At 43.5% G+C, this 21,715-nt stretch overlaps 1 protein-coding gene across 1 annotated transcript in view; it reads left to right on the top strand.

Annotated features, from left to right (window-relative positions):
• exoc4 (exocyst complex component 4) overlaps window positions 1–21,715 on the top strand; it is a 104,249-nt gene that overhangs the window by 7,027 nt on the left and 75,507 nt on the right. Inside the window, exons 4-10 of the mRNA XM_068721291.1 lie at window positions 1,817–2,010; window positions 3,642–3,751; window positions 5,552–5,652; window positions 5,792–5,946; window positions 10,094–10,274; window positions 20,784–20,929; window positions 21,009–21,097. Coding sequence (XP_068577392.1) covers window positions 1,817–2,010; window positions 3,642–3,751; window positions 5,552–5,652; window positions 5,792–5,946; window positions 10,094–10,274; window positions 20,784–20,929; window positions 21,009–21,097 — 976 coding nt within the window. The remainder of the gene's footprint in view (window positions 1–1,816; window positions 2,011–3,641; window positions 3,752–5,551; window positions 5,653–5,791; window positions 5,947–10,093; window positions 10,275–20,783; window positions 20,930–21,008; window positions 21,098–21,715) is intronic.

Here is a 21,715-nt window from a genome sequence, read left to right as displayed (position 1 = left end):
AAAAAAAAAAAAAAAAGATAATTTCAACAAATATAACAAAAGATGTTTTGAAAATACATAATACCCAACCTAAATTAAGTTTGTGAAGTCCACCAACTTTCCACATTTATTCTAACTTTCTGTACTTTTGATGTGATGGACTAAATTATCTTTGTGAGCTAAAATAATAACTTTATTACCATTCATACATGCTGGATACGGTGTATGTTGCTTTTGAGAAAGTTGATGATTGCAAGTAACTGCTTTGTAAATTGGGGTATTGTTTACTTATAAAAGTCATGTGATATTGCCTTCCTTATGAAAAGGTAAATAAACAAAATGCCTGCTTGGTTCCGGTGCACATAAACCTGTTAAATGTATTTGGAGTGTGGAAAAAAAAAAAATCTCTCAATACAAACTTAACTTAAAACTGGCCAAAGGAATAATGTCATCGAATATGACAGTTGGGTTTCTATGACAATATGCTTTTTCCCCTGATGTACTGTATAGTGCGTAGACTCACTCCCTCGGTGTAACCTCACACTGCCGGTGTTACTTCTCTGAGAGTCCCTGAAGTGTTTATTCCCATCACGCTGTCACTCATTACCGTCATCTATCAGATTAACGATTCCCTGGTTTTCACTTGCGCCTTGTGTTGCTTCTTCTCTCCTTTTTATAATCGATTTCTCCCCCGTCTTTTATTCATTCTTTAACAAAAAGTTGTGAACAGTTTGCGCTTACTGACTCATGCATTATATATCTTTATTATTATATGTGTAGTGTGGCAAGAGTGCAGACTAGCCAGGAATAAACGTCCTCTCTCTCTCTCTTTCTTTCTTTCTTTCTTTCTTTCTTTCTTTCTTTCTTTCTTTCTCTCTCTCTCTCTCTCTCTCTCTCTCTCTCTCTCTCTCTCTCTCTCTCTCTCTCTCTCTCTCTCAGGGTTGACAATTAGAATTCAGACTAAGCTCTCTATCTGCTATTGAATGTCAGTTTTAGACCCCATGGGTTTGGTTAAAACGAGACTGGCTTTGGTTCCAGAAAATGTCCTCTACTCTCCTCTCTCCTCTTCTGTATCATCTCTCATTTCCTGTTTCCTTTAGTGTCACAAAACCCAGGTGTACACACATAAAACTACCCCCCCCCCCCCCCCCGGAGCTCAGAGCTAGTGATCACCTGTCATACTCTCTTCCCCATCCTATCCTTCTCACAACGTCTTTTGCTTCTGAGCAAATTCACGAGAGGCTTCCTCTCCCTCATTACGCTGACAGGCCCGGCCCCCTAATGATGTTAACCAGCCTTCCTCTGTCTTCCCAGCTCAATGGTAATGAGAACCCCCTCCCACCACACATACAGACACTTAAGTGTTAAATGATTTACAGTCGTACAATCATACACATATAATCGTACACAGACACATCTGGGAGGTACACACACACACACACACACACACACACACACACACACACACACACACACACACACACAGCCTTGCAGGCATGTCGAGTTATTCTATTAAACCGAAGCGGGCTGATCATGCAGCTCATCTTGTCACTAATGTGGCTCTCATTTGCGTCAACACACACTTGACCCATGCACTCTGCCCAGTGTATGACTCTCTGTATGACCCATACGCAATTATTGTTGGGTAAGAATTCAATTCTGTTTTTTCCCCTGTACATTATTGTCCTATATCTGTAAGATTGAGTTTTGTAGGAGACAAGGAACAAGTGAATGTGCAGCCCTCCCTGCTCCACCCTCCCATGTTTTTGACAGTTGAAAGTTTAAATGTACAGCTGAGGATAACCTGTGATTGGCTGTTCTGCTGCCGTGTATGCAGGTGTCAGCCGTGGAGTCCTTGGAAGGCCCCCTGCTGCAGGTGGAAGGGCTTGGAGATCTGCGCCTGGAGCTACACAGCAAGAAGCTCAACATCCACCTCATGCTCATTGATGAGCTGCACCGACACCTCTACATCAAGTCCACAAGTCGCCTAGGACACAAGAACAAGGACAAAAACGCTGCTCGCCTGCCAGGGTAAGGGGCGGTTTCTTAAATTAATTTTATTACCTGGTTATACTTTTGGGGGTCCAGATGTCCTCACATGAATAAAAAAGTGAAACTAGCATCTCAGTGTCTTCAGGGGATGCTTGGCCATTGACTTGATTGTGCATGCAGGAAATACTTGGGGTGAGTGTTTTATTATTGCTTCCTTCATTGTGCAAGGACTTACAGTATTGTGCACTGGAACATGACTAGTGAACAAAAATACAACTTCAAGATACAGTACAAATTACAGATTATATTTTGATCCCTTTGTTAATATAAGATTTGCCAAAACTGTAGTTAGTCTTTTATGGTTCCACCCAACGATCATTGAAATATGTTTAGTTTAATTTTCTTTGTGTTAGCACTGATATACTAGGTTGTATAAGAGTGGGCACTTATTGGGGTGTATGGATGCTGGCTTGTTGCTCGAGGCAACCCAATACAGAATGAGCCAGTTAGTTTGGTGTGAGGTACCAGACTATTATTCGCCTATTATAGGGATAAGAAATGTTGCCTTCTTTGAAAACGTTTGACCGTATCGTCGTCTAATCATTATGCGTTACTGCTGGGGCAACTTACCAATTGTTTACTGTATGGAAACCAAGCCAATTACTGACAAAAACAATTAGACCGTGTATAACTTGTTGTTGTACTATGTTTGTTCTTTGTGCTGTGAAGTTTGAAAGAAACGGACGAAAAACACATTTATTGTAAAGAGGATAACATCACTAATTCAATCACAGGACATTTGGGAGATATACACTTTGAGACATCTTATATAAATACATACATCTATATCATGACTCTGTGTGTGTGTGCGCGCGTGTGTGTGTGTGTGTGTGTGTGTGTGTGTGTGTGTGTGTGTGTGTGTGTGTGTGTGTGTGTGTGTGTGTGTGTGTGTGTGTGTGTGTGTGTGTGTGTATATTACTAGCAGTTTATAAATAAGATGAGAGAGTTGAACACACAGAGTTGAAAGAAGCAGCTTTTGCAGCCACGAAGAGAACAACAAGCTCTGCCTCTGTAACCCGAGGGTTACTTTCTGAGTTTCATGATGCGGCCGTGTGACTTATCAGGGATAATTTGGCACGATGACTTTGAAACACACCGTTGATGCCGTTGTGTTGCTTAGAGTGTTGTTTGCCTCTTTTTTACACGTGTATCTGCGTGTGAGGTGCAGTAATTACAGTGGCGGGGGTTTGCTGAAGTACAGTGATTTATTACGGAGGGTCAGCCAGTGACAGGTCCTGGCCTTCCTGTATTGGGTTGCCTCGAACAACAAGCCAGCCTCCATACACCCCACTCACTTAGCAGATCCACTGTGTTTATACAGCCCGACTTAAAGGACCCGGGTTGCTCCCACCTCCGGCTTAAGGCTTGATAAATGGCTCATTGGAAAGCGGCACCGATCCCACCCATAGATGCGGGGCTTATTTGTTACAGCAGTAGATTGTTTTTGTTAGAGAAGGCCAGGTTAGTGGGTGCATTTCTGTTAGCGCATACTAAACTTTTGTATGTGTATGAAAGGAGCTATAACTATAAAGTTAACTTGAGCGTATTCCTCTCATACAGTTATTCAGTAACGTGACTTATGGATCTCTGGATTGCTTTTCTCCTCACAGCTCTGCGGCCAAAGATGCTTCTCCAATCCCCGTGTTGGACGTCAGCAGCCTGTCCACCCCACGCAAGCTTCTGGATTCATCACAGTTCTGCACGCCCGGATCCAGCAGTGGTATGTTCCCGAGACCTTTAGATGCTCCCCTCCATTAGATAGGCGAGTAAGAGGGAATACTTGTTCTAAGCTTACATTAGGAGAACTACGGAGATAAACACACCAACAAAGCAGTGTTGTCGCTCTCTTTGGATAACAAAGTGTGTGGATTTCAACTTGCAATTTTACTTTCTCTGTGCTGATATCCTTAGTGATAATGAAGTCATTAGCATCATTCTTGCACATAGACACACACGGTATAATTGAATGCACCACAAACTGCTGATCCGAACTAGCGTACAAAGGACAAACATGCCTCCTTACACACACACACACACACACACACACACACACACACACACACCTACTTTTTGCTATTTGCACTATATGTCATAACACTTTTAAACTATGATCGTAACATACGTTTCCCTTGCTAACATTATAATTATCTTGTCCCCCCCTATCTGAGCCATTAGTCACCCAGCATCCCTGTCATCACAGCAGGGAAACGGCATTCATTATGCTCAAACTGGTAGCCGGTGCTTTACCGGGGACTGATAATGCCGACTATAACTGTATTCAGAAATGTATGAGTTCTCTCTCAGTTGCTGGGGCGTAGAGTCGGCGCTGCATTCCTCCCAGGCAGAGAACAGAGGAACGCAAACAAGGAGATAATGAAAAAAGTTAATCCTGCAATAACTTGGTGTTCCCTTGGTGTTTCTGAGTTTTTATATTAAGCCTGGCACTTTTCTTTTTTTTCACCACCCACTCCTGGCATTCTAAGTTAGCGACTCACAGTTTCTTCTCAGCTCTGTCGATGCCATGCAACCGTACGCGGTCCTGTGCATACCGCTCAGTCTCCACAAACATATTGGCTTATTGCTGCTGCTGCTGCCTTACTCATCTCTCGGGATGAATCAAGTTCAATCTTGGCAAATGATTGGCTCCTGAAAAGCAAGGTTTCCCTGAAAGCTAAGATGCGGCCAACACTTTTATTTATATCCAGTGGTTCTTTAATTAAACTGGTTCTCTCTGTTGTTCTCTATCTATTTAGCTCTTACTTCACTGAGTACAACTGTCATTTCTGTTATGTACCTCCACTTCTCATTATCACTGAGCTTCTCCCATCACCGTGGATGTTCCTGTCACAACCATAAACACAATCAAACGCACGAATCACCACAAATTCATAACAAATATTCCTTTAGTTTTCCCACCCTGTAGGCCTAAAGTGAAAGGCTAAACCACAGCATCCCACATTATGCAAAGAAAACACTGGCGATTAGCTAGCGCCAGGTGGTAAGTGCCTATGCACCATCATGCTAACAAACTGTGATCACGACACATAGCCGGCTTCCATCAGTGGCCTAGCTTGCCATTTTGTCTAATAGCTTTAGAGCACCTCATTTGTAGCAAGTAATTGTCATAATTATTACACAAACTCCAGTTGGAATGGGGGGAAAAGAGGAAATGCACCCAAAGTCCATTAACTTGCCATAAACATTAACTCTCTTAACATGCTTTGATGGGGAATTGGGAGGCCCTATCTAATGGAAATTAGAGCGTCATTCCACGCTGTCACTCTCAATTTAGCTGCTAATGTGGCTAAGTCAGATGGAAAGAGCATGAACGGGGAGGACGACAGGATAGGTGCAGGTGTGTGCGTTTGAAAGAGGAAGATATAGTATGTTATTGTATTTGAAGCTGTAATTTTCTTTTAAGTGTTATTAAGAAGGTTTAAGAAGTTTGTTACTGAATTTTTACATATCTAGTTGTTATGTGAAATTGATGGAGAGGTTACTCTGTGTATGCTTTCTTCAGTGCGTGAGCTGCAGCAGGACGTGCGGGAGTTGAACCAAGCGGACCTCCCTGAGGTGGATCCAGAGGAGAACAGCGCTGAGTTCATGGGCATCCTCATCAAGGTAGATAATGAGAACACACACCGTGAATCGCGAATCTCCACGCCTCCCGCTCCGTCACGTCCACTCCGTGTGTTCTGTGCTGCTGTTTCCTTCCTTCCGTCAAGTGAACCGTTTCTATCGATCGTTCTTTTTCTCAAAGGCTCTGGCCAAGTTGAAGAAAATCCCAGAGACCATCAAAGCCATAATGGAGCGGCTGGAGCCTGAGCTGAAACAGATCGTCAAGAGGTCCACCACTCAGATAGCAGACCATGCTTACCAGAGAGGAGAGAACCTGGCCCAGGAGAGCCAGCCAAGGTACAGTCCTAATGAGACGGGGCAGGGTAAGGACACACAGACTGACGGAGGAAGGCACTGTGGTAACATATCATGGCTTCCTGAGTGTGGAGATTTATTCCCTGAAGAGTGAGGATTGCTATTAATCAGTGAAAACTGGAGGTTAATTATAGGAAATAAATGAATTGGGAATAGGAGATACAGTTGGCTATAAGCAGTTCTTAGATTAAAGTCATATATTTGAAATGATACGGCTTGCCTGATTAGAAATAATTAGTAGAATCAGCAATGTTTCCAAAAAAGGATCAGTAACAGCACTATGCGGCTACTGTTACCACAGATTAAAAACCTTAATAAAGCTGTCACTTGTAATCCTCTGTGTTTTATCTAGACGAGAGTTTTTAATATTGTTACATTAGACTCGGTTCCACAGTGTCATTAAGCACAAGGTGGCCAATTGCGTGTGTTCTTACTGATACAGTACAGCAGTTTATAACTCCTAGTGTATCTTGGACCAGTCGCCAGTCCTTTCTGACTCATTAACACGCAGTAAGTCTTTTAGGTATGTGTGCAGCCGACGGTGAGAGCGGTAGTCACAACATGTTGTGAATGCAGTCCCAGGGTGTTCGTAGTCAGACAGTCAACCAGCTATGAAACCCAGTAAAGACTAGGACTGGAGGCCCACCCGCCTCAGACCATGAAAACAGATTCTCTGCTGCTTTAAACCTAGACAAGTCATGGTTACACACACACAAACGGCTTCACACCTGCCGTAGAGGATGGCTACATTTTAAAAAGCAGTCACATCGGCTCCTGCAGACTTATGCAGTTGGGCAGACTTTGGGGAAACACAGTCCACTGATCCCGAACCTTAAGAGGAACGTCTTGTTTTCTGTCAGGGATGTTCTCTCCGGCCTCGTCTGCCTTCCCTCTCTCCGGTTGCTGCTGAATCTCATCTGACCTCGATGTAACCGGCCACCTTGTAGCTCATTGCCAGCTCTGCTCCTTACAGATTGTTTTTGTTCTTGTGTGAGTGCTTAACACCGCATACGTGTCAGAGCATTTGCATTTGGGCGAACACTTAGAGGTGTGTGTGTGTGTGTGTGTGTGTGTGTGTGTGTGTGTGTGTGTGCATACACACCTAGTTCTGCCTATGTTCACTTCAATTTAAAGTCGAGGCTTGTTGCTATGGAAACTCCATCCAGCGTACCACTTGTAGGGAACAATGGTGTTGCATATTGCACACTATACTTTATAGCACTGCAACACTTAAGCACTTTACGGCGTACACGGCCGCGTGTGGCTTACCGGTGGAGGTTTATGTTCTCATTTGCTTCCTCTGTGATCAGACACAATGAAGAGCGTTTTCCTTTCCAGCTCCTTTCACTAGACTTTGACTCTCGGTAAGATACTCCATACAGGTTCCCACTCCGCGTAGCAAGTTATTATCATGCACCGCTGATCTGTGAGTAGTTCACTTTAATTTACATCAAAGCAGTCTTGTTCAACTCCCCTTTCTTTTCATTTTGCATTACAAAAAAAACCGAGGCATATTTCTATTTTGCTTTGCTTTTGGTATATATATAAAAGATTCTGAATCCTTTAGAAAGAAAGCTGATTTAAAGTGAAGAAATGCTTGAATGACCAAAAAACATTAAGAAAAAAGTATTTTACATCCAATTTAAAAACAAGAAAAGCACATTGATCACAAGATTAATTGCGTGTCTCTTTTATACTGTTTTTCTTCTTCTTCTGCCTGTTCAGTAGAGTGGTCTTTGGAAACGTCTGAGGGACACATCTGTGTACGACAGCAGGATGACCTGGCATATTTGATATTTCAAAAGTTGTTCTTTAAAAACTCTGCAGGCTCCTATTTACTGTCATTTCTGTGGCTTACTACACATACGGCTCTGACCTGGACACCACTTCTTTTTGTTTGATATCTCAGCACACGCCACCTCACGGCAGACAGACAGACAGACAGACAGACAGACGCATGCACGCACGCACGCACGCGCGCACGCACGCGCGCACGCACGCGCGCACGCACGCGCACGCGCACACACACACACACACACACACAAGGTGCCGGTCAGTTAGTCAGAGACTGTACGTAGACGTATGTGTGTGCGCTCCCTGCTGTCTCTCCCGACTGTTCATCAGCAATGTGTGTGAGCTTCGATCCTGAGGGGAAATGAGAAGTGAGGCCTCAAAGAACAGACGAAATGGATTAGGATGGCCTCCACTGGGAGATAATGAGGAGGACTAGGCTGTCTACACTTCGTGTCTGTCTGTCTGTCTGTCTGTCTGTCGTGAGGTGGTGTGTGCTGAGATATCAAACAAAAAGAAGTGGTGTCCAGGTCAGAGCCGTACATTGTGCGTGTGTCCACTTCTATATGACCATGAATTGTTTGTCAAATTCAGAAAGTTTGTGTTCTCTGTTTATACATCGGAGAGAGGGAGGGAGGGAGAGACTCCTTTTGGCTTGTTGGCATTTCACAGCTCCTCTCTCCATCTCACGAACATCTTCCATTGGCTGAGTTATAGCTCACAGTGATTTGTGCCTGCTTTCCTCTCCATTAATAACATTTACTTGCCGCTACTGCCAGTGTAGTGACAGACAGCCAACCCAAACGCCCCCCAGTGAAGCATCCATCTTGCCTCTACATTATCCGAATACCTTCCCAGGAATCCTTGGCCACTTCACAAAACTTTTAGTGTGCGTTCTATTCTCGCAGCATTAATTCGTATTGACATAGCATTAATGAAGGCTCTCAGGTGCTTTTGAGTATACTTAATAGATGGTATGCTCGCTTTTGGCAGTCTCTGCTCCTTTGGTTTGGAACCGCAAACTTTTATTCTGTTTAGCAGTCCTTCTGGATAATAATACTATTTGTTTCATTCAGTTAGATCTGTGTTAGAATGTATATAAATCTAGCTCCATCTTGGACTGCTTTGAGCTTGGAGAAAAGTATAAAGAAGGTCTCCACCAATAGCAAAAATAAAAGCCAGAGGAGAGTACTACATGACAAGTGTAAGACAAACAGTGTGACTATTTCTTTTTTTCACTGTCGTATAACTAAAGTGGGCACTCACTAGCATGGGTGAGCTGGCTATACTCATTCAGACTCAACTAATGTAACCTGTGTTCCCTCTTTACTTTGAAAGCTTTGTCCTTGCTTAGGAAGCCGGTACAGCAAAGTCTGCGTGGACGCATTAGCGTAGATGAAGCTGCCGAGAGTTTCCGATCCAGAGCGCAGCACTCAGATCAAGTGGAAGGTCCTTTTGGTTTTGAGCTGCGCTCTCTTCTTCAGCCAGAGCATTTAGAACTAATGAGAGTAGCTGCTCATTCGAGTCCAGCTCGTGCCGCTCACTGCTTCCCTCATAGCCAGCTCAGACGCTGGGTTGTTACTGTAGGAGAGAAACACAGCTGTGAGTGTGTGCTGAACACAACATGTAAATGAAAACCGGTAACTGAAACACCCTAATTGGTGTAAATGTGAAATACACGGGAAGATTATCTGTTATCTGTGTATTTGTTATTTCGCTTATTTTCTCTCAGGACAGCTTTTTTAAAAGTCGGATTTATTCATAGCAGTTTTACAATTGCCGTTATTGTGTCGGTAAATACAGTGAAATGGGAATAATTTCATAGAATGCATCTATGCAAGGGTTGTTATACAAAAAAGTGCATTTGGATGCAGTTTCCCATGATCCTCAGTGTTTCTCAGGTGCTTTAAATACTCCGGGTGTACAGACTTCTTGTGGTCTGTGATAGGAAAAACAAATCTGTTAGCTGGTGTGCTGGCTGGCTTCACACCACGATCCTAAGTTTCCTCTCTTTCTAATATTAAAACAGAAGCTGAATTCCTGGGCGGCTTTCTGTTGTCTTCTTTCAGAAATCCAAGGCCGAGTTATTTGCTTTAGAAGTTGTGTATTTTCCTAACTAATGAACTGTCAAGTGAATGCTGCGCCGGCTTACCAAATAAATGTGTTCCAAGTGAAAAACAAAAATGTCTCACATCAATTTTGCTTCATTTTTATTGAGTGTTACTTCTCATCACTTCTCTAAATCTCTTCCTCATGTCTTCACCCCCCCCATCCCTCTGCCCTCATCTTTGCCCTCATCTTTGCCCTCCCTTTTTGCTCTCTCTGGCTCCCTCTACAGGCTGCTGCTGGATCTGCTGGAGCTGTTGTTTGATAAGTTCAAGGCAGTGGCCCAGGCTCACAGCGTGGTGCTGGCCCACCTGCAGAGGATCGCGGTGCAGTGCCCGGGCGGGGCCCACGAGGAGGGCATCAAACTGTACGAGCAGGCCGATGTCTCGGCCAAGATCCAGACCGTGCTGCAGGTCAGATATGAGCAACAGCAGAGGGCTGATGTATTATATGTTCGCGATCTGTTTGGGGAAATTAGATAACGCAGATAACAGATAACAACCTGTAGAATCTATCCATCAAACTTTGATGTACGGCTTTACTTTTTTTGCGTTCATTTAACTATTTACTTAAGTATAGGGCCATATGGTAGCACTGCACCTTGTTTGTTTTTCCTTCCCTTGCTGGCATTCCCCCAGGATTTAGTTTTTCATCCACCTCCATGGAGATGTGTTTGTCATTGATTTATTTTCCACCCCGCACTAGCCTTAAAACATTGATTTAATTCACCTTCTCTAATAGTAAATTAATCAGTTGAGGACCTGGCAGCGATGTGATGGATGGCATTCAATCTGTCAATAAGAAGTAGCAAGAGAAGAAGACGGGGAGCGCTTGATTGCTTGGATTAATTTAAGGTTCTTTAATTGGCGCGCATTCACACTGGGTTCTTGCTCCCTGCTCCTGTTTGATTGGCTGAGGGGACGAGCAGCTGTTGAGCTGACCTATGGTGAATCACGGAGGAAGTTCTGTGGCGGTAGTTGCTCTCGAAGCTGTGTGTGTGTGTACCCAAGTAAACAGCATCTTCCCTCATGCTGCTTCACTGGGAGTTGTGTAATGTTTCATTTATCACATTTTCTGAAGTATTTCTCATGTGTATAGACACATTTTAATCAGCCTGGCTTTGTCTGAGGATTCAGAATTCTTACTTAATTTTAACAGGGATTTCTCCCCCACCCATGGCTTAGTTGTACTGGTTATTAATATACAAATATTGTAAGCCCATCAATTTCTAACTCCCACAACAGCGTGTCTGCTTCCCAGCTTGCCTGCATGGATTCCTAACCACAGGAGTGTTTAGGTGTGTACAGTACATGTGTATAGTACATGTGTGTTTCTGTGATCGTGCACAGGCATGTGCTCCGTTACAGGAGGTATTAAGCCTTCACTGCCAACACCCAGTTTGCCAGGGGCTTCTCTCTCCCCTGTCTCTGCGATGTGAGATAATGTAATCTCTTGATTAGAATACTCATTACGTGAAATGAGGTTTTCTTATTCACTCACTCGTGTTATTATTTCCTGACCGATTGTATCAATAGGAAAGGCCCTCGTCCATCCCTCTCCCTCCTGCCATTTCTCTCATCTCTTGCTTGTTCTGTCGCCCCCTTCTCTCCCGCTCTCCAATTTCCCTTCAGCATCATTCCTTGCCGTCTCTGTATTGTAGTCTCTCAATTTCCCAACACATACATTGTGCATACCCCTCTTGCTCCATGCAATTTCCTTCTTCATCTCATTATCTCGCTTTCTCTTTTCCCTCACAACTCCCACACTCCCTTTCACCTCCTTCGTTTAGCCCACTCAGTCTGAGAGCGTTGCGTATCAGCAGTGAGGTCATTTAAATTCCTACGGCTCCCACAGTCAAATATTATAGGACGCCGAGTCCTCATCTCATCTCCTAAGAACCCCAAAGGGGCAGGAACTTTCTCACTATTGGTCAGAATATTGTGATCACTGTTAGTCTTTGTTAGTCCCTCATCACAAGTCCTACAATAACTACCTTAACAGTACTTCACTATGGCACGCAAAATATACTTCTATAATTGCTCTATCTTTTCCCCTGAAATCATTTCAATCCGTGCCTGTCTTGCTTCTCTTACTTACTGCAGTTCACATCTTTGACATGTGCAGAAACCTCTTGGTAGTTGTGGTTTTTTTCTTCCCCACTTTGAGAAGCGGCGATACCAAGTTGACCTTTCCACATGACACACCAGCAGACAGATGCAGGAGCCGAGAGAGACACAGGGTGCACCCGGTTACACGGCTTTGGCACAGAACCGCCCGCTCCTCAATGTGTAGCTGAGGCCCGGCAGGCTTACAACGGGGAGTAAGTCAACACGCTTTGAAAGTCAAGATTCATGTAATGGTTCTAATCCCCGCTCAGGAATGCCGGGGATGCTTCTGCTGTTAATGTGAGTGTAGAAGTATTGATTCAAAGCATAGAGGACCGAATGATAATCGGCGGTATTGATGCTGGAAAAGGAGTGTTTTCGAGGTTACTTCACCATCGTCTGCTTTCTGTAGTATGTGTGTGTGAGTATATCTATTGATTATTCACACCATTATTGAATTTACATTTCTAAGTGCACACCCCACGTGTGCCTTTGCTACACTGTTCCCTATATCCATGATTGCCTTTTTCCCTTTTCCATCAGAAACTTTCCAGTTCTTCAAAGCAGACTGCTGTATCAAAGAAATCACAGTGACCATAAATGATTAATGCTCTTCTCTTTCCTCTTAAAATAAAAATATAGTCTCATCTGACAGTCTTGTCAGCCCGGCGAGTTTAATGTGATGTAAATGTTTGTCAAAACAACATTAGGTGCCAGGAAAGAAAATCCTTTTGAATCATTAAAAAGATAGAAGTCGCAAATATGTTATCGGGTAATTGGGTAACACAGTTCGTAAAAGATCACAGTTCATGAACCTCTCTTTGAATTCTTCATTAGGACCACCCAGTGGGAGCGTTACTTACTGTATATTTGCCACAGAGTGTCGCTGGCTACTGATGCTCATCACCTCTTGGCCTTGTCGGCCGTTCGTTTTTGAGGCGCACGGGTTTGCTAATTAGCTCGGCATTTGCGCATTCTGCGAGGATTTGTGACTGGGTGACCGCTCGCCGTCTGCTGCGAGTGTGTGTGTGACCGGAGCGCAAATCCCACTTTTAATGAGTGGTTTCCTCTCTGCAGACGAGGGACTTTTGAGCCCGCATTCCAAAAATATGGATAGATGCCGGCGATCTGCCTCGTGACGGAAACTGATTTCTAGGTCATAGAAACGTCACCAGAGAACTGGAACTTGCGTGTATTCACTTACATTTTCTAGTGTAGCCAGAGATGAGAAAGCTTTCTTGATGTGGGCTCCAAATAAGGAATGTCGTTTGAGGTGTACGCTGTCTCTGCTTCAGAGTACACTTGGTGGCACTAACCAACTGACTGAGGGTTTTTTTAACACATTGCTTCCATCCATCTGGAACAGAAACCTCTAATATTCTTTCCTGTTTTTTATGTTCTGATCTCATTCCTCCTTTTTTATTTCGATGACCTCCTATAACGTTTAAACTCCCCTTCTGAATCCTTTCATTGCCATTGATTAACCAAGACAAACACATAGACCAGTGGCTTAAATATGCGGTGCCTTCTCTCGGCTCATCAACGGAGTGAAAACGAGGCAAATTGATCTGCCAGAGAGCAGCCAGTAGACAACGATCTCTTTTAATTAGATATGAAGCGCAGACATCGCTACGTTGTCCTCGCCCCAACATTTTAATCAACGTGTCACATTTATTCTGCCTTCCAAAGCGCCGTCATATTTACATATCGCTGGAGCGCAGTGGAGTCTACCGTCTACCATGGACCCCCCCCCATCCCACGTATATTCACTACATCAAATCACTGGAGACCCGTAGACTTAATCAACCGCTCATGTATGTTTTTGCAATCATTTCCTTGACTTGCGCTTAATGACTTGCATTGCAAAAGAGAACACAATAGCATGTCCTGCACAGCGAATGCTATGCTCTTGGAGGATCATCAACAATACATCAATATTCTCACATACGCTCAGAGATGCAAGGTGCCGTTTTCACGACAAATAAGTGAACTCAATGGCACTTAAAATCATGTTGAACTGTATTTACTGTGTGGTTACAATGAATAGAATCCAGCAGATAAAGGTTGCACTTCACTACAGTCTCAGTGATTAACCATAGTGGTAAAGTTCACCCATCATTTCAACCAATTACGGTGAATAGTAATATTGTCAGTGGTCTCTATGTTTAATCAGTGTTGTCTTCTCTTTTGCCATTCAGATAAAAAAATACAGTAATTATTGCTCTTTCAACACATTCACTGCTATTTCGAGTCTCAGAGAAAAAACCTGATTCAAATCTCCTCTTCTTAATGGATAGTATCCATAGAAACAACATTCAAACTCTTCTGTTATTCCTCGTCCTTCTTTGTTTCAAGCAATAAATACACAAACAAGGAACAGTTGGGGACACAGCAAGGACACAGAGGAATGAAATGGGTTCTGGTGAACACATCTTCCTCTCCCCTCGTCAACAAGATGGCCTTCAAAAGATGGACTAGACGTGGTGCGCTCCAGGTGGGAACCCCCGCTGGTGAGCGTGGTTCAGTACTGTGGGAGCGGTTTGTGGCCGGAGCTGTGTCAGAACTTGTGAAGGTTATTGAAGTTTCTGGAACACAATCAATACGAGGCCACGTGAAGAACACTTTCTTTTAACGGCCAAGGACACTCCGAGCTTTAACTCCGAGCTAGCAGCGAGGGATACCCGTCGATATGTTTTGTGACAAGACACCAGCCGAAGGCATTTAAAGGGAAAACAGCCGATTTCAATAAAGCCTCGAGAAGCGCTGAGATTGTAAGAGACTTAATAAGAAGCAGGGGATGGAAATGAGGAAAGGGAAAATTAAGTGATATTTATTTCTTCAATTTTCGCCAATTGACGGCAGAGTTCATCCAATGACGAGTGCGCACCTGCAAAGCCTGGAGCGATGCTCTCTTAATTGCACTGATTTGTTGGGCATTAGGGCTCTAATGGACAGGATGGAGGATGAGGATAGAGTGACATCAGGACATTTGGTTAGGAAGAAATGAATGGGAGTGCTGATAATGAATCACAAAGACAGACTTTTTTTCCTTTTTATTTTTAATAGAAGTTGGCACTCTGCGCAGTGAACTGATTTAAGTTTGGGACGAGACCCAAGACATTTAAGTGCCGAACAATTTTGTTTGGTTGGTAGTTGGTGGTGGAAATGATTGTCTTTGTTAGGGGAGCTCTTGGAAGAGATGTGAGTTTTGCATGTACGGCCACTCTCTCTCTCTCTCTCTCTCTCTCTCTCACTCACTCACTCACTCACTCACTCACTCACTCACTCACTCACTCACTCACTCACTCACTCACTCACTCACACACACACAGGCACCCAAACGTGCACACACACTGGAGCTTAGTATCTGGCGTGAAGAGCCGTTTTGCCTGATGTCTCACATTTGTACATACCAACCCCTTTCTTCATCCATTGTTTTACAGATTCACCTGTGAATATACAGTGCCCTCCAGAATTATTGGCACCCTTTAGTAAAAATCAGCAAAACGAGATGCAAAAAAATGTCTTTATTGTTTATCCTCATGATCTTTCATTCAAAATATTCACAAAAATCTAACCTTTAACTGAAGTAACATAATTGAAAGATACATTCAATTCTTATCATGAAACAAATATTTTTCTCAAAAATATATGTGCCACAATTATTGGCACCCCTTCATTTAATATTTTGTGCAGCCTCCCTTTGCCAAGATAACAGCTCTGAGTCTTCTCCTATAATGCGTGATGAGATTGGTGAACACATGGCTCTGGATCTGAGACCATTCCTCCATGCAGAATCTCTCCAGATCCTTCAAATTCCGAGGTCGACGCTTGTGGACTCTCCTCTTCAGCTCATCCCACAGATTTTCTATGGGGTTTAGCTCGGGGGACTGTGATGGCCATGGCAAAGCCTTTATTCTGTGGTCGGTGAACCATTTTTGTGTAGATTTTGAGGTGTGCTTCGGATCATTGTCCTGCTGGAAGGTCCAACCACGGCCCATTTTTAGCTTCCTGGCAGAGGCTGTTAGGTTTTCATTTAATATCTGCTGGTATTTGATGGAGTCCATGATACCATGTATCCTATCAAGATGTCCAGGGCCTTTGGAAGAAAAACAGCCCCACAACATCAAAGATCCACCACCATACTTCACAGTGGGTATGAGGTGCTTCTCTGTGTGGCTATCTTTCTGTCTACGCCAAACCCACCTTTGATGTTTGTTGCCAAAAAGATCTATTTTGGTCTCATCTGACCATATAACCCGGTCTCATTGAAAGTCCCAGTAACGTTTGGCAAACTGTAGGCGCTTTAGTTTGTTGTTGATTGACAGCAGAGGCTTTTTTCTGGCAACCCTCCCAAACAACTTGTGGTGATGTAGGTGGCGTCTGATGGTAGTTTTGGAGACTTTCTGACCCCAAGACTCAACTAACCTCTGCAATTCTCCAGCTGTGATCCTTGGAGATTCTTTTACCAGTCGAACCATCCTCCTCACGGTGCGTGGGGTCAATGTACACATACGTCCTCTTCCAGACTGATTCTTAACATCTCCTGTCGCTTTAAACTTCTTAATTATTGCCCTGATAGTGGAAATGGGTATTTTCAACTGTTTAGAGATTTTCTTATATCCATTTTCTGATTTGTGCAGCTCAACAACTTTTCGTCGCACATCGTCACTGTGTTCTCGGGTCTTTCCCATTGTGATGAATGACTAAGGGAAGTTGGCCTGTGTCACCTTATATATATACCCCAGTGAAACAGGAAGTCATGGTTGACCACTTAAGAGTTCCTAATCAAACAGGTGAACTTACAAATGTAAAATATGACTGGAATTATACTTCAGTTAAATTTTAATCATGATATTTTCTAGGGGTGCCAATAATTGTGGCAAACATGTTTTGGAGAAAAATATTTAGTTAATGTCAACATTTTCTTTTTCTTTCAATAATTTTACTTCAATGAAAAGGTAAGATTTTTGTGAATATTTTGAGTGAAAGACCAAGAGGATAAACAGCAAAGACATTTTTTCACAGCCTGTTTTGGTCATATCTACTAAGGGTGCCAATGATTCTGGAGGGCACTGTAGATCTCTTCTTTAATTTATTTTCTTGGGAATTCAGCCAATTCGTTTACTAACTCTTTGGAACCTTTTAATGAAAGTTATAGTTTTAGTTCACTGAACTAACAGTAGCATGGAGATACTGTTTTGTCCAACTTATCAGGATCCGTCTACACTGTAGAAGTTGCTGAGAGGATATTTCCGTGTTTAAGGTCCAGATTTGCGACCTGAAGTGTTCAAACAAAGAAGGAAATATGGAGAGAGACATTACTTTGTTTTCATGTGGTACTACCTGCACTACCATTAGTCTTCCTCTGATATCAGAGCCAGCTTCGTCAGACGTACCGATGCTTCAGGCCTTTACTAAATTAGATATGGTCCCATTTGGAACCGAGCTCTGGGGGCCATCGGTAATTATTTTGTGAGCCATTGAATTTGTTTATTGTGTGTGTGTGTGTGTGTGTGTGTGTGTGTGTGTGTGTGTGTGTGTGTGTGTGTGTGTGTGTGTGTGTGAGGACGGGTGCAGACACTGAGCGAACTCTTTGTCTTCACCTTTTGTGTCCCCATTGTCTCCTAATTACCGTTTTGCTTACATCTTTCATTCTGTCTTAGTTCATCTTTCGGTCTCATATCTTTGCAACACAATTCTCTCATGTCATTTTTCCCCCCTTAATTGTAACACAATTCCTTTTTATACTGATTCCTGATCTTTCTGGTTCTCCTTATTTCTGACACGTCGTCGTCACGTTGTACGTGCCCCTCGCTGATGAGCGGCGCGGTCACACACAGGTGGCAGTTATAGGTTCCTCTTGCATGAGTAAGATCAGTTTTAATGAGATTTCATATGCTTGACCTGACGGGTGAGAGGGAGGAGGGAGGAGGAAGGAAGAAAGGGAGATTGTCTTACGGAGACAAGTAGAGTACATGCAGGTCATGTGAGTAGTTGTGGAGAGGGTGGACGGCTCCATTGTTTTATTAGTGAATAGCTGACTAGTACAATATTCACACATTCACAAACATTTGTGTCAAACAGAGCAAATATCTTTTATATTTACATTCATCAGACGTATTCTTTTTTGTAAAAAATCAAAAAGGCTTTGGCATGAAGTTGTATCTATATAAATGCAACTACAGCACATTAAACCTTAATGAAGACTATCACCACTGGAGCAACATTTAGTGGATTATTTCTTTTAGCGGTGCCTTGTTTGTATTGAATTGGGGTAGTGTGTGTAGAGTGTAGTGTGGATGATTGCAGCTTACTTGTGACGTAGTAGTTTTGTCATATTCCTCGGGGACGTACTTGAATAGTTGACAGGTGGAGATGACGTTGGCTCATATTAACGCGACAACACAATATATTTCAAGGTTTAAAGTGAGACGTTGTTGTGATTCATTTTATAATTGGAAAACTTTTGTCGTTTATAAAAAAGGCTCTTTCTTGACAACCAACGGTGAAGTCTTAAGCTTCTGAGATTGTTCTGTTGTTCTGGATCGTTAGTTTGCACACTGGGATTGAGATGTATTTAGTCGGTGTCTTCCAATCCACTTGTAACAACAATATACACATGTTTGCAGTAGTTTGGCTTTGCAACAAAGTAAAAGTGCTTTTTAAAGAGGCGACGTTAAGCAAAGCTTTTTCTCTCCACTAGAGTCTTGATGTAAGGAAGCGAGCCTCCTTTTTAACTTCCCTTTGAGCTGTTCAATCAGCAACAACTGGTTATTTAACTTGCGTCCTCTCTTTTCTCTTCCTTCTCTCTTTACGTTCCCATTTCTTCCGTTACATTCTGTTCAGTGTGCATTTCACTCCCATAATCCTTTGCCCTTTCTATTCTCCACAACTTCAAACTTTTTATCTCTCCTTCCGTGTTGCTTTCCGCCTCCCATCCCTCTCTTCCTCTATCTTCCTCTCTGTCCTAGCAGTCCAGCTAATTGCCTCCAAAGTTCACTCTGTCTCCAGGCTAATGCAATTTAAGTAGGGTCGGAGCCCCTTCATCAGCCCGGCGCTGGCATTTCATTAAGTCTGCTTGGGCGTTAGCTCGCTAGCAAGTCGGGGGGGGGTTTCGCTCCATCAGCTCATCATTAGTAATTAATACACTGATGGGATTAGCTGCTGCGTGAGGCTAGTGGCAAGCGGATGCTCTGGTGTTGCCGGTTGGAGAGGGCGTGTGTGACAGACTCCGCTGCTGCCTGTGATGTGGGGAAGTGTGTTGGAGAGTAATTGGAAGATATTGTGCGCGTGTTGAACTTGCGTATTTACATTCATGACCAGTTGCTACAGGGTGACACCAGCCTTATTAAACATGAAATCAATTTTAAGTTAGAGAAATGCATTTTAGCTGTCCTTTCAACAAAATTGACCTTTTTTTTTAAGGATACCTGCTTAAGTATTATTTTGTAATGGCTGTGTTGCCGCTACGCTATAAAATTAGTTTGGGAATGATCAATTTAGGTAGTGTGTGTGTGTGTGTGTGTGTGTGTGTGTGTTAGCATGGCTTTCCCATGCATGATGGGGGAGCTCTCTGCAGCGTTAATTGCATCATTATGGTCGGGATGGATCTCCATCTGCTCGACCATTACTCTGGTCCCATTCTGGGCTGACCCACGCGGCACCTCAGAATTAGACACACACACACACACAGGCTAAATGGCCCTGCTAAATTATGAAGCTATTAGATATGGGAGGCTATTTTCGAACATATGTATTCACACGGAGAGAGGAATGAAGAAGCGGGCAAGACCAAGAGAGAAAAGGGGGGAGGATGAAATGAGGGAGATGGAGCAATAGAGAGAAAATAGAAACGTGAGAGATGATGAAGCACGAAGAGATTTTGAAAAATGAGAGGCAATGAAAAGCAACAGATGATGGAGGAGAGGAAGTTCACTTTCTCTGTCTGGCCACAGTTTCAATGTGCTCGTCCTCAGCTATTGTTAGACGGTGATAAGACTTTTATGAAGCATGATAAGACGTTGATGGATTTCACCATGGATCATGTCGACAGATCAGGGAAAAGGTCGACGAAGTTTTTACGGCGAGAAGCACCCAGTCGTGTCAGCGGCCTCAAAGTTTGGGTTTTCTTTAGTTTTTCAGGGTTGGCTTGGTAGATGGTGTGACACTACAAGCCACGCTACATACAAAAGCTGCTGCTAGGGATGTCCACAGCTGATCGGCTGGATATGTAGCGCTGCTGAACAACATTTTTAACATTAAATGTGAAATGAAAATAGAAGAATATCAGCAAAATACTCTTACATGACTGAGAGCAACTCGTGGTTTCAGCTACGTTTTGTAGCAAAGAGTGAGCATAATTCGATGGTTAATGCAGTAAATGTGGGTATTTTTTTAGTTCTACTCTACAAAGGCTTTCTGGTTAAAAATAAGCTACTCATGAATAAGTTGATCAGTGGACAGAGCAGGCTGAGCTCACAGGATATGATTGTATGGGAGCTTTGAAGTCATTAATAAGCTGGAGTACTCCATGTTACATTATCTCAGGTGTAACAGCAGGAAGCTTATGAATGTGATAAATGAGGGACTGACAGTAGAGAAGCCTCAGTGAACGGCTTTACACCGTTAAGTCAACTGATAGTTGAGATTGATGCTTTGTAGTTTGTTGTGATTGTGCTACAAATGCCCGTCTTACCCAGAAGCACTGAGACTCATGGAGAGGTTGACCCCATGTGACCCGGCTGAAGGACAATCCTCCCATAAAGGTTTCTGCTTTTTTAGCTTTTTGACGTTGCACTCCGTTTGCCGTGTTAGGTTCTGCTCATGGAGTATCTGGACGTGAAGAACAGCCGCAGTGCCACGGAGCCATCCGCTCAACTGTCCTACGCCAGCACTGGCAGTGAGTTCGCTGCCTTTTTTGCGAAGAAGAAACCACAGCGTGCTAAGCAGTCGCTCTTCAAGTAAGGATCACGTTTTCTTTTGTTACGTTGTGTGTTGAACGGTTGTGTCGCGTGTTAAACCTCTTTGTGTGTTTTGCAGGTTTGAATCGTCTTCCCATGCCATCAGCATGAGTGCCTACTTGAGAGAGCAGAGACGAGAACTTTACAGCAAGAGTGGAGAATTACAAGGTGAGGACGGGGAGGGGGGGTGGGGGGTAGAGAAAGAGAGATTGGGGGAACGGAAGACTCCGGAAACAGCTGGATTGGAGAAGTGACGACGGCTGGAAGGATAGTGAGACGAACGAAAAGGGATGAAAGAGCAGAAGGTGTGAAAAGATATTGACAGAAGAGTGAAAAAGAAGGGAAAGTAAAATGTGACAGAATAAATTGGGCAGAGTTTGTTGGATAAAGCAGGAAAGAAAGAAAGACCAGCTGGAACACAGAGCGAAGGTTGAGGTCGGGAGAGAGGGAGGCTACAGGTGTATGGGTCGAGTGAGAAGAGATCTCAGTCCTTCAAGCTCACTGAACATGCAGAAATACTCGGTAAGTGCCGATAGATAAATGAGTAGAGAGTTTATGAAAAGATGTCTCTTCTTGAATGGCAGCAGGATAGAAAAGAAGGTGGAGGGAGGTGAGGGGCATTCGGTCATGTGTGGCTACGATGGAGGCAGAGATGTGGATGGATCCAGCTGGAGACCGAGGCAGCGCCGTAACAAAAGGGTCCAGATGGGGAAGGGCCTGTTGCAGGTCGAGGAGTTCCACTTCAGAAAAAGAAAGGCGGACAACAGGATGATGGAGAGGAAAACG

Source organism: Cebidichthys violaceus, unplaced genomic scaffold, assembly GCF_023349555.1.
Source record: "Cebidichthys violaceus isolate CVI_PGR_0920_01 unplaced genomic scaffold, fCebVio1.0.p SCAF_27, whole genome shotgun sequence".
NCBI classification, from domain to species: domain Eukaryota; kingdom Metazoa; phylum Chordata; class Actinopteri; order Perciformes; family Stichaeidae; genus Cebidichthys; species Cebidichthys violaceus.
Note: the sequence above shows the minus strand (reverse complement) of the source record. Positions and strands in the feature narration are given on the sequence as shown.